This window comes from Psammomys obesus, unplaced genomic scaffold, assembly GCF_907164565.1.
Source record: "Psammomys obesus unplaced genomic scaffold, mPsaObe1.curated_primary_1811, whole genome shotgun sequence".
Classification (NCBI taxonomy): Eukaryota; Metazoa; Chordata; class Mammalia; order Rodentia; family Muridae; genus Psammomys; species Psammomys obesus.
The window spans coordinates 1,396,476-1,409,335 of NW_026592509.1; the positions used below are offsets into that span (position 1 = coordinate 1,396,476).

Below are 12,860 nucleotides of genomic sequence, written 5' to 3' on the forward strand. Positions count from 1 at the left end.
ATAATGTTTGTTATTGAATTTCTAAGAGTCAGACCTGGGCCTTGGACATGCCAGGCAAGAATTATTGCACTGATTATACCTCCAGCCCTTGAGGTAATTACTTTGCAACAGCTGCCTCCTCTTAAAGGTTCTTCTACCTTGTAGTACCGTCACGCTGGGGTTTAAACTTCTAATAAATGAGTTCTGAAGGGACAATCACATTCTATCAGCAGTATAACTGCTAACCCAATCAGGAAATAGAACACGACTTGTCCATTGTGGTGGCTCCTCCCTGGAACTCCAGGACTCGGGAGTCTGAGGCAGGAGGGTTGCTACAAGTTTTAGGCCATCCTGAGCTACTATATGAAGCACTGTCTTAAAAAAAAAAAAAAAAAAAAACAAGAGAGCCAGGCATGCTGGTGACACCTTTAATCCCAGCACATGTGAGGCAGAGGCAGGCAGGCAAATCTTTGAGTTTGAAGCCAGCCTGTTCTTCAAAGTGAGTTCCAGGACAGCCAAGGCTACACAGAGAAACCCTGTCTCAAAGAATTAAATAGTAAACAAACAACAACAACAACAAAACCACACAAAAAACCAAGAGAGACAGAGAGAAATTATCATGACTCTAGAGCACCCTTTTAGGTTACAGTCCATGCACCTTCCTTTGCTGACATAACCGTATGGTCACCTCATTGCTTTTCTTTGCACTTTCCCATATATATGAACTCAGTGATATAGTTTAACTTTGCTATTTTTTTTTTTAGCTTAGATATATAGACTTCGTCTATCTGGAATGTTTTACCTCGAAGTAAAATGAATACACAACATACCCAAACACAATGAAAGCTGTGCTAAGAGGAAAGTTCATGGCACTAAATGCCTACATTTTAAAAAGGGGGGTGGGAAGAGTCTTACACTAGTAATTCAACAGCACACCTAGACCAAATAGAAGCTCTAGAACAAAAAGAAGCAAGCATACCCAAGAAGAGTAGAAGGCAGGAAATAATAAAACTCAGGGCTGAATTCAATAAAATACAAAGAGAACAACATAAAGAATCAATAAAACAAAGAATTGGTTCTTTGAAAAAAAATCAACAAGATAGACAAACCCTTATCCAAACTAACAAAAAGGTAGAAAAAGTACATCCAAATTAACAAAGTCAGAAACAAAAAAGGGGGACATAACAACAGATACTAAAGAAATCCAGAGAATCATAAGGACATACTTTAAAAACCTGTAAACCATCAAATTGGATAATCAAAACAAAACAGATAATTCTCTCAACAGATACCACTTACCAAAGTTAAATCAAGATCAGATACAATATTTAATACACCTATAACCACTAAGGAAATAGAAGCAGTCCTGAAAATCTCCCAACCAAAAAAGCCCAGGGCCAGATGGTTTTAGTGCAGAATTCGACCAGACTTTCAAAGAAGAGCTAATGCCAATACTCCCCAAATTATTCTACAAAATAGAAACAGAAGGAACATTTTCCATTTCAGTTTATGAGGCCACAATCACCCTGATACCTAAACCACACAAAGATCCAACAAAAAAAAAAAGAGAATTTCAGACCAATTTCCCTCATGAACATTGATGCAAAAATACTCAATAAAATACTCACAACCAAATCCAAGATCATATCAAAAAGATCCATCCACCATAACCAAGTAGGCTTCATCCTAGAGATTCGGGGGTGGTTCATCATACAAATATAATCCACCATATAAACAAACTGAAAGAAAAAAAAAAAACTACATAATCATCTCATTAGATACTGAAAAAGCCTTTGACAAAATCCAGCACTGCTTCATGATAAAAGTCTTGGAGAGATCAGGGATACAAGGCCCATACCTAAACACAATACAGGCAATATACAGCAAGCCTACATCCAACATCAAATTAAATGGAGAGAAACTCAAAGCAATTCCACTAAAATCAGGGGCAGGACAAGGCTGCCCACTCTCCCCCCATCTATTCAATTAGTGCTTGAAGTGACAGCTACAGCTATAAGACAACTGAAGGAGATCAAAGGGATACAAAATGGAAAGGAAGAAGTTAAAACATCATTTGCAGATGATATGGTAATACATACAAACAACCCCCCAAAAATTCTACAGCTGATAAACACCTTCAGCAAAGTGGTTGGATACAAGATTAACTAAAAAAAAACAAAACAAAACAAAACAAAAAAACCCAAACAAACAAAAAAAAACGTGGCCCTTCTATATACAAATAACAAATAGACTGAGAAGGAAAGCAGAGAAACAACAGCATAGATACAAATAATGAAAAACATCTTGTGGTAACCGAGCAAGTGAAAGCCTCGAAAGACAAAAACGTCCAAGATTTGAAGAAACATATTCAAAATGGCCATCCTGCCAAAAGCAATCTACAGACTTGATGCAATCCTCAACTAAATGTCACACAATTCTTACAGACCTTGAAAGGACAATACTCTACTTCATATGGAAAAACCAAAAAAAGAGGATCGCAAAACAATCCTGAATAACGAAGGAACTTCCGGAGATATCACCATCCCTGATTTCAAACTGTATTACAGAAGTAAAGTGATAAAAACCACAGAGTATTGGCATAAAAATGGACAGGTTAAAAGAAAGCATCTTCAACAAATGGTGCTGGCATGTAGAAGAATGCAAATAGATCCATATTTATCACACTGAACAAAACTCAAGTCCAAGTGGATCAAAGACCTCAACATAAAACCAGATACATTGAACCTGATAGAAGAGAAAGTGGGGAAGAGCCTTGAACTCATTGGAACAGGAGACAACTTCCAGAACAGAACACTGATAGCACAGGCAGAACAATCAATAATGGGACCTCATGAAACTGAAAATCTTCTGTAAGGCAAAGGACACTGTCTATAGGACAAAACGGCAGCCTACAGAATGGGAAAAGATCTTTACCAGCCCTACATCTGCAAAAGGGCTAATATCTAAAATATATTAAGAACTCAAGAAAGCTGGTGCTGGGGGGGGGGGCCTAGAGGGGCAGAGACAGATGGATTTCTGAGTTTGAGGCCAACTGGGTCTACAAGGCAAGCCTGGGACAGCATGGCTACACAGAGAAACCTTGTCTCGAAAAACAAACAACAACAAAATCTCAGGAAACTAGACCTCAACAAGCCAAATAATCCAATTAAAAATGATCTAGACAGAGAATTCTCAATAGAGGAATTTAAAATAGCTGAGAAACACTTAAAGAAATGTTCAACATTCGTAGCCATCAGGGAAATGCAAATCAAAATTACTTACACCTGTGAGAAGGGCTACGCTCAATAACACAAGTGACAGCTCATGCTGGTGAGGGCGTGGAGCAAGCGGAGCACTGCTCCATTGCTGGCGGGCAGTGCACACTTGTTCAGCCACTACAGCAATCAATCTAACAGGCCCTGAGAAAACTGGGGATCGCTCTACCTCAAGCACCACCTATAATGCTCTTAGGATTCTACCCAAAGGGTGCTCCATTCCACCACAAGGACATTTGCTCAACTATGTTTATAGCAGCTTTATTCATAATAGTCAGAAACTGGAAACAACCTAGATGTCCCTCAATCAAAAAATGGATAAACGAAATGTAATACATTTACGTAAAAGAGTAATAACTCAGCAGTTTAAAAAAAAATGATATCACAAAACGCAGGCAAATGAATAGAACTAGAAAATATCTTGAGTGAGGAAATCCAGACTCTGAAAGACAAACACAGTATGTACTCATGTATAAGCAGATATTAGCTGTAAAGCAAATGACAATCATGCTACAATTCAGAGAGGCTAAATAACAAGGAGGATTCTAGGAGGGACACAAAAAGAGGGGAAATAGAATAGGTTCTGTGGGTGGGCTGGGGCAGGTGGGAACAGGAACAGGAAGGATCACTTGGAGGGAAGAGATGGAGGGAGAGAGAACATGGAGAGGGGACTAGAATCGGCAGCACGGGGCAGGGGGACAGGGTATGTAGAAACGTGGTGCAGTGGAAACTCCCAGGGGTGTGCCTGGACACCAACCCAGGCACAAAACCTTCCAGCTATAATCTGTCGTGCCTGCAAGATGTGCCGGGGAGTGGGAGTGCAGGACCTGCAGGAGTGGCCAGCCAATGACTCATCTAATTTGAGGCCCACGTCTTCAGAGAGTGCCAGAACCTGACACTGCCTTGATGGCCAGGAACCAGAGGCTGGATAGCCCAGGGAGCAGGGAACCAAACACGACTGGCAAAAAACAAAACAAACAAACAAAAAAACCAATGAAATGGTTCCAAGTGCTGTTCTGCTATACTCATGGGTCAGTGCCTAGCTCATCAGAGAGGCTTTCTCCAGCAGCTGACGGGAATGGATGCGGAGACCCACAGCCACACGCCAGGCAGAGAGAGTCCAAGCTGGAGGCCTCTATAGGGGTTCCCCCCCCCAGAGCTTGGGGAGCCCTGTGGAGGAGGAGGAGGAATTTTGATCTAAGTTCAATCCTTGTGCTCCACATGAAGAAAGGAGAGAACTCCCCCAGGTTATCCTCTGACCCCCACACGAGCACCAGAAGTCACATCCAAATCATCAGTCAATCAACACAAGCAATAATTTTTCAAAGTTAGGCATGTTGACAAAGCTAGAGGTTTACCCATGACACACAAATTTTCAATACTTGTGGGTATTTTGTCCATATCAAAAATGAGATACACCTCCAAATAAAAAAAGGTTGGAATCTCAAAATTCATAACGTTAGCATTGACCCTGACTTTGCAGTCCATCGGATAGTAGTAATAATTTAAAAATTGTGAAAAAGAGACAGATCTGCCTTTCTTGGAGCTATTCAAAACTAGCAGAACCAAAAACAAGTTTCCTGGAAAATTTAGTCAACTGGAACTTTTAGTGACAGAACTGAGCATTAGATTTGGTTCTCTATTTTACTTATTCATTTCTCTATTCGCCACTTGGGGACTTGGGCCTTACACCTGCTAGGCACTTGCTCTCCCTCTGAGTTCCAGCCCCACCTCCGGGGCTGACCCCGGGACAGCTGGTCACTTCTGATACCCTCAGACCTGCTTCCACAAGGCTGGCCCTGGCGCAGTCACAGGCCCCTCGGGGCCTCCTCAGAAACACCCCTGGCTCTCATTTTACCTCCTTCCTTGGAACCAAGGAAAGCAAGCTGAAGTCCTGGCTCCTCCAAAACAGGAAGTGGAAGTCTGCACAGAGCTGAAAATGAAGGCAGGCAGGGTTCTCACCGCGTGTGTTTTACCCCAAAGACCAGCCCTTCAAGGCTGTGGGAGGCTGACTCTCCAGCCCTGCCTCAGGGAGGCGCAGCCCAGGAGCGAGGAGGCAGTTTTCCGGGTTCTGAGGGAGAAGGGGAACCGCGACCCTTGACCTCGTAACTCCCTGCCTGCTTCCTGCGAAGACCCCGGGGCTGCAAATGGCCGCCCTGCCCACCCAGAGATCCGCGGGCGTCAGGGCTCACAGGGCCGGCCTCGAAAGCCCGGCCTAGCTCTCAGGGGCTGTGTAGGTGAAAAGGTCGCGAAGGCTTGGAATCCTAGCAACGTCCCCAGGCCTCCCTGGCTCCGCGGAGGCCTGTCCCCAGCATGAGCCCACGCGGCCTTTCCTGCTGTTTCTGTGCCTCCGCGCCATTGCGCCATTGCTCGCATAGAGCCTCTGCTACCATAGTGGAGAAGGATTCTGCCGCAGAGCACGCGTGCGTGCTAACAGTTTCTGACTGCGTGTGCACAGCAGTCCCTTTTCCTCGCTGCTCAGCCTAATACCCTGTGTGCTTTGTTTCTTTGGAAGACTTGATCTGCCCATTTATTCCATGTGGACGTCAAACCATCGGTATTTACCAAAAGCCCCCTTTCAGTAACAGAACCACCATACACTCCACAAAGGCCGACTAGGGACTTGAAGGGTAGCTGAAGAGGATTGAAAAGAGGATGAGGCACCGAACCTGATCCTCTGTGTTTCATCCAGATCCCACATGGAGGAAGGGATGATACCCTAAGTGTCTCATGTGTATCAGATTATTGAAACAACGTACTCCAAAGAAATGGGGATCTTCCTGCTGGGAGAAGGAAAAGGCGCCAACCAGCGGTTAACCTCGCCCAGAACGAGATTTCAGACAGTCCTGAGAGCTTGCCAGACCTCCTTACAGGTGGAGCCTGAAGCCCATGATGGCTCAGTGGTGGGTAGGAGCACATCTCGGACTGCTTAGACGAGAATGACATTAGCCCTCCATTCACACCTCATCTCACTCCAGGACCCTGAAGACGACTAGGGGGGCTCACTGGGGCTCTGTCCTCTTCCCTTCTGGCCTCATTAAGTAAATCTTTTTCTGCTTTCCACTCTTAATTTGGTTCTTTTAATTGGTTTATCGGGGATGGGTAGCTGAGCATGGCTTGGGGCAGAGACACAACTCCTGAAAGTTTTCTCCTGTCCTCCGTAAGCACAATGTGGCCTCACACACACACCGTTACAAATAAAACAAGGGGGACAGCTGCTGAGGAATGACACCTGATGTTGTCCGTGTTCCACACACATGAACACATACATACACACATACGGAGGAAGGAAGGAGGGAGGGTGGGAAAGAAGGAAGGAGGGAAGTAGATGAGGTATGTCTCAGAAGACAGAGTGCTGTCAACTCAGAGACACCCCCCCCACACACACACTCACACACAACACTAGAAATCTGTGAGGAACTGCTGGGCACTTCATGGGAAACTGTGAAGATGCTGGGTACATGTGTTCAAGTGACACCCCCCCCCCACCGATGTCTGGCCCTTCTGGGGCCTCCTCCCCTCAGATTTCTCCACAGAGGCAGGAAATGCCACCTGAGGCTCCCTTCCTCCACCGGATGTTCAGGCATTGCCTAGCTGCCCTCCTCACCCCTGGGACTGTCACACCTCCTCTGTACCACTTTCACTTCCCCAGGTGTCCACACTACCCCCCCAACTCCAAGCACATGGGAGCACCTGGTCTAGAAGGGGTTGGAGGAGACGCAGAGAAAGAGACTCACAGGACAGGCAGAGAGGGGCAGAAACCCAGAGAGAGGCAGAGACAGAGAGAGCCAGCTGGCTTAAGGTCCTAAGCAGAAGACCACAGGACACAGGGGGCGGAGCCAGTGAGCAGTGAGGTCAGAGTGTCTGTGAGGTTGGCCTCTGCAGAGATAGCCCTGAGGTCCCAGGACCAAACTGGGTGGAAGTCCATCAAGAGCCCCTGTGCACCCTGCCTGAGCCATGGACACCTCCGAGGAACCCCCCATTGTGTCCTTGGTACCCACATGTTCCAAGGACCCCCAGGTACTGCTGTGTGCCCTGTGGAATGCGTGAAGAAGTTAGGGCCCCAGCTGACAGTCACTAAATGAAGAGGGCAGGGTGGAGCTCCACCCCGGAACTTCCTCTTTCTCTGCCCTCTTCCTTTGTGCCTCTCAGTCTCTCTCCTTCTTCGTCCATTATCCTGCTTGTCCCCCGTGGCTAACACCTCTTCTGTCTGGGTTCCCTGAGCGGGTCGTTCTACATCTAGGTGAAGATGTCAGCCCAAGAGAGTTGCCTCAGCCTCATCAAGTACTTCCTCTTCGTTTTCAACCTCTTCTTCTTTGTGAGTCTGCTCATGGCTACCCAGCCTGGGTCCTAGGGCCACAGTGGGTTTGCTCAAGCCTCATTCTCTTCTCTTGCCCTAGGTACTAGGCGGCCTGATTTTCTGCTTTGGCACCTGGATCCTCATTGACAAGACCAGCTTCATGTCCTTTGTGGGTGAGGGGGCTGGGCAGTAGGGGAGGGTCCTGCTGGAGTGCACCTAGACCCAGAACCCACAACAAGGCACCTCCTGGTATCTCTCTCCCTTGTCCCAGAGGCCCTCAGAAGTTACCAAATTCCCAGACAGGGCTCTCTCAAGCTCTGGAGCCCACTGGCCACCAGCACTGTGCCTCTAGGATGCTGTGTCCTCTCTGGCAAATAGGATATGTAACCGGATGTGGCTGTGCATGCCTATCATCCCAGCACGCAGAAGGTGCAGGGTCAGGAGTTCTAGGCTATCCTAGACCAGTAGTGGGTTGGAGATTAAGCTGGACTATGGGATCCTGCCTCAGAAACAATGAGAACAAAATGAGGTCATGATGATAATGATGATGATGATGATGATGATGATGATGATGATGATGATAATAATAATAATAATAATAAAATAATAATAATAGAAATGATAAACATTTCTTAAATACTTCCTCTGTCACATCTTAGACTGGGGCTCACAGACCGTCCCTTCTTGAGGTTCAGAGAAGGGAGGTAGGTCTCTTGCTGGGTGTCACATAGCGGGGAAGGGGAAGAGCAGAAATAAAACAGCAATAACAAGGAAACCACTGAAGGGGTGAACGTCAAAACCATAGCGACTCATATTTTTACCACACTGACCGCTGAGTTGAACAGTGTCTCATGCAGGCCTCAGAACAATTTTGGGGTGTATGTGGTGGCTTTTACCTGTCATCCCAGCACATGGGAGGTATAGGCAAGATCAGAAGTTCCAGGTCAATTCTGGCTACAATGTCAGTTCAAGGCCAGCCTGAGTTAGAGAAGAAAGAAAGAAAGAAAGAAAGAAAGAAAGAAAGAAAGAAAGAAAGGAAGGAAGGAAGGAAGGAAGGAAGGAAAAATGTAGGGAGAAAAACCAACTCTGGGTGTGGACAGAGGCCCACCCAGGCAGATTCAGAGTAAGGGACACAGGGTTGCAGGAGATAGGGCTCTGCCTGGGGGGGCCGAAGGAGCTGCTATTCCCTAGCCCCCCTCACTGACTTTCTCACCTCAGGCTTGTCCTTCGTGCCACTGCAGACCTGGTCCAAGGTCCTGGCTGTCTCAGGTATCCTCACCATGACCCTGGCTCTCCTGGGTTGTGTTGGGGCTCTGAAGGAGCTGCGTTGTCTTCTGGGCCTGGTGAGTGACACTCCTCATCACCATTCCTGTTCTGGCCCTCAAAGGCCTGAGAGGGTGAGCACTCTGTCCTCACTCTGTCCTCTCCACTCTGTCCTCAGTATTTCGGGCTGCTGCTGCTCCTGTTTGCCACAGAGATTACACTGGGGATCCTCATCTCCACCCAGAGGATCCGGGTGAGTTAACCAACACTCTTACCTCAACCATGGAGGGCCAGGGGTGGAGAGAGAAGAAAAAAAAAAAAAAAAGGCAGCTGAGCACTGCCATCAACCAGGAAGCTGAGCCACAGAACACACAGGCACAGAGACAGAAAGGACACAGAGGGACAGAGGCACATGGAGACAGAAAGAGAAAGCTGCCGTAATGTTGCACAAGGCCCTAGCTACTCACAGGCTGAGGCGGACAATCATATCGGCCCAAGAGATCAAGGCTAGTCTGGCCAACACAGTGAGGCTGCTATTCAAAGAAGGTGTGACGGCGCACACCTTTAATCCCAGTGAAGGAAGGTGAAGGCAGATCTCCTTGAGACCAGCTTGGTCTATACAACCAATTCCAGGACAGCCAGGCTTACACAGAGAGACCCTGGAGAGAGAGGAGAGGGTGGAGATAGAGACACAAACCGACTTCCGCTTGCTAGCATTTATTCAGCTGGTTGGGTGGTTGTCTAGTACTCATAAGACGTTGGTTTGGTCTCCAACACTGGGTACCTGTAGTCCTGGCACTCAGGTCAGAGGCAGGAGGAGCGGGAGTTCCAGATCAATGTGGGCTACAGGAAAAGAACTTTATTGAATAATTTCATTCCAAAATGATGTTATTCCAAATTTAAATTTAAATTAAGAGAGAGAGAAGAAGCAATGGAAACCTAAAGAGCCTTAGAAACACTTCTGAGATTCTGAGGAAGAGAGCCACAGCCAGTCACTGATGCCGTGGGCGGGGCTGGGGCAGTAGGAGTGCCTGGGTCCAGCCTCGTCTACACCCTCTCAGCTGGAGCGAAGGGTGCAGGAGTTGGTGCTGCAGACAATCCACAGCTACCACATGAATCCGGATGAGACAGCAGCGGAAGAGAGCTGGGACTATGCGCAGTTCCAGGTGTGAGCTCACGACCCCTCCTGTGTTAAGACAGTTACTACTCCTTAGGCTCCGACCTCTAACATCTCAGCTTCGCCTTGGGGTTTAGAGAGACTCTGCCTCCGTGTGGGCCGTGGGTCACCTGTTCCTTCTCCCCACGCCTGCCACGCTGCTTGAGCACCCCAGACGACAGCATTTCTGCCCCCACATAACTAAGTCCCCAGACCCTACACCCTGGGGTTGCTCCACCCCTAGTCCCAGAATTTCTGTGTGAGGGCCCCCCCCTCCGCGACAGATGTAGTCCGGCTCCTTCATCACCTGTCCCGAGACGGTCACCCCGCCCACAATCTCAGGTTCACCCTGAGCCCTGCGCTGAGCCTTGCCCCGTCTACTCCAGTCCATTGCCGCTTGCACAGCCACCCTGCCTAGCCTACCCTGCCCCCAGGCCCGGCTCCACACCTGCACCCGTGACACCGTGTCCCTGACTCTGTCCCCCCCCCCCCCCAGCTGCGCTGCTGCGGCTGGCACTCTCCGCGGGACTGGATCAGCGCCCGCATGCTGAGAGGGAACGAGTCTGAGGAGCTCTTGGTGCCCTGCTCCTGCTACAACTTCACGGCGACCAACGACTCCGTAGGCTTTGATAAGCTCTTCCTCTCCCAGCTGAGCCGGCTGGGGCCGCCGGCGAAGCTGAGGCAGACTGCTGACCTATGCGTGCTCCAGGCAAAAGCTCACATCTACCGTGAGGTGGGATACCGCGGGTACCTCTGGACTGTGGGAGCAGGGTACTGGAGAAGTGGACGGTCGGGAGGGAGGAAGTTTGGGGGGGGGGGAGTCTTAAGAGAGGAAGGCTGGGCTTGGAGGGTGTGGCTAATATCAGAGGCGTGGCCTCAGCAAGTGAGTCGGAGGCTAGAAAAAAAAGACAGAAAGGGAGTTCGAGGCCAGCCTGCTCTATGGACAAAGTTCCAGGACAGCCAGCGATCCACAGGGAAATCTTGTCTCAGAAAACAAAACAAAACAAACAACAAAAAGACTGAAGGGGCGGGACACCCGGAGGTGAGTGTGGCCCACCAAGGCAACAGGACTCGGAGCAGAGAGATAGGCGGGGCCAGAGTTTGGGGCCCTCTGATGTGGTCCAGGGCTACACGGGGCGTGGCACCAGGCGGCAGGCTTTGGGAGGGGTGGCCACTAGAAAAGGTCGCGTCGTATCTGGACGCCTCTGGAACTTGAACTGGACTAGAAAGCTAATAACAAAAGGGGCGGATCTCTGAGGGTGAGAGGCGTGGCCTACACAAGGGAGGAGCCTGGGAGCCTGGCGCAGGGCAAAGCTTGGCTAGAACGCGGACGGATACCTGGACATTGGGAACCTAGAAGAGGATCTGAGGGGATCCTTGGCTTGAGGGTGAGCTCCAGAAGCAACGCCGCCTTTACATGTGCCCTGCATCCCCAGGGCTGCGCGCAGAGCCTCCGGAAGTGGCTGCACAACAATCTCATCTCCATAGTGGGAATCTGTCTGGGAGTCGGTCTTCTTGAGGTGACTTGGCCCCGCCCCCACGGGTGATTTGTCCGTCCAGAGATATTTTTCCGTTGCCGAGGGAACGAGCCTGCCTAGCAGAGGCGTCGTTGTCTGCTACAGCAATAGCATGGGATGGGGCGGAGACCTGGCTTGTGTAAACTCTGATTGGCTGCACGCGGTGCCCTGCCCTCGGCCCGCTCCTTTCTCCCGTAGGTGAGCGGGATGGCGCTGTGTCTGCAGCTACGCCGCAGAGCGCTCAGCCGAGAGCCCGCGCTGCTGCAGCCTGGAGCCGAGGGTTCGAGCCTTAAGCCCGGACTGAGTGCTGACGGCAGCGGCGGGCGCTGGGGCGGGCTAAGCAGCAGCGGTGGACGCAGCAGTACCCCTTGGGGCAGCTGGGGCATGGCGGGTGCCTGCCCCACATGGGGGGACAAGGCTCCACAAGGCAAGCTACCCATGGCGCTGGGGCCCTGGCCCATGTGGGATGCTGAGGAGGAGCCACCTGAGACCAAGACCGCAGGCGCTGACGCGGAGGTCGAGGCACAAGCGGGGAAGGCCGAGCCTCCAGAATAAAGGACCCTGGGCTTGCCTCTGAGCTTTCTCCTTTGCAGACTGCCGCTGAACATTCCGCTCTAAGGCTGCCATTCACTCCCAGCGCTTACGCATGCTCACCCTTTGCCTCTCCCTCCGGGTTCCACCCCTTCTCCAACCCTGAACCATCTCCTTTCTTTCCCAGCTCGGATTCATGACGCTCTCAATATTCCTGTGTAGAAATCTGGACCACGTCTACGACCGGTTGGCCCGGTACCGCTAGGCCACAGCCCGCCCCGTCGGCACCCACGCACCTCCACGTAGCCAGGAAATATTTGTTTCCATCCTGGATGGCCACGGGCCTGGAGGCCCATGCCTCAGGCCTCATTCCCTGGGGACCCAGGTGTCTGCCCTACCAACAGCCACCACTTCCCCCACAGGGCCAGGGACTTCCGCCCCCAGCTTCCTTCCCTTCCCCGCTCCCTCCTCCCCACACCATCTGTCTGCCACCTCCCACATGACACCTCAAATAAATCCCCTTCGTCTTGGTAAAAATAGCTTTATTCTCCTTCAAACATAAACCATCACTCTGGGGGAAAGGGAGGTGGCAGGGTGGTCCGTGGCTCACTTGAAGAGGGGGACGAGATTAAGAAGGCCCACCCCACCGCTTGCCCAGCTAAGACACGATTACATCCCTAACACTGTGTATAAATATCTCCTTATATTAAAAAAAATTTCAGGTCCCACTTCACTCTACCCCTAGCTGGGAAACCATTAACTTCAATTTGTGACATCACAGATCACAGAGGAAGGGTGTGGGGGGAAGGCAGGCATGGAGGAACTACTGGAAAACAGAG

General features: G+C 49.8%; 1 protein-coding gene across 2 annotated transcripts; it reads left to right on the top strand.

Annotated features, from left to right (window-relative positions):
• Positions 1 to 7,412: 7,412 nt before the first annotated feature.
• Positions 7,413 to 12,560, top strand: Cd37 (CD37 molecule). Of its 2 annotated transcripts, none has more exons than XM_055613689.1 (8): positions 7,413 to 7,572; positions 7,655 to 7,727; positions 8,773 to 8,897; positions 8,996 to 9,070; positions 9,879 to 9,983; positions 10,470 to 10,706; positions 11,410 to 11,493; positions 12,209 to 12,560. In XM_055613689.1, the coding sequence occupies exons 1-8, from the start codon at positions 7,504 to 7,506 to the stop codon at positions 12,284 to 12,286; spliced, it is 846 nt and encodes a 281-aa protein (XP_055469664.1). In that variant the 5' UTR covers positions 7,413 to 7,503; the 3' UTR covers positions 12,287 to 12,560. The 2 variants fall into 2 exon arrangements, with proteins under 2 accessions (XP_055469664.1, XP_055469663.1); XM_055613688.1 differs by having other exon boundaries at positions 11,689 to 12,282.
• Positions 12,561 to 12,860: the final 300 nt, after the last annotated feature.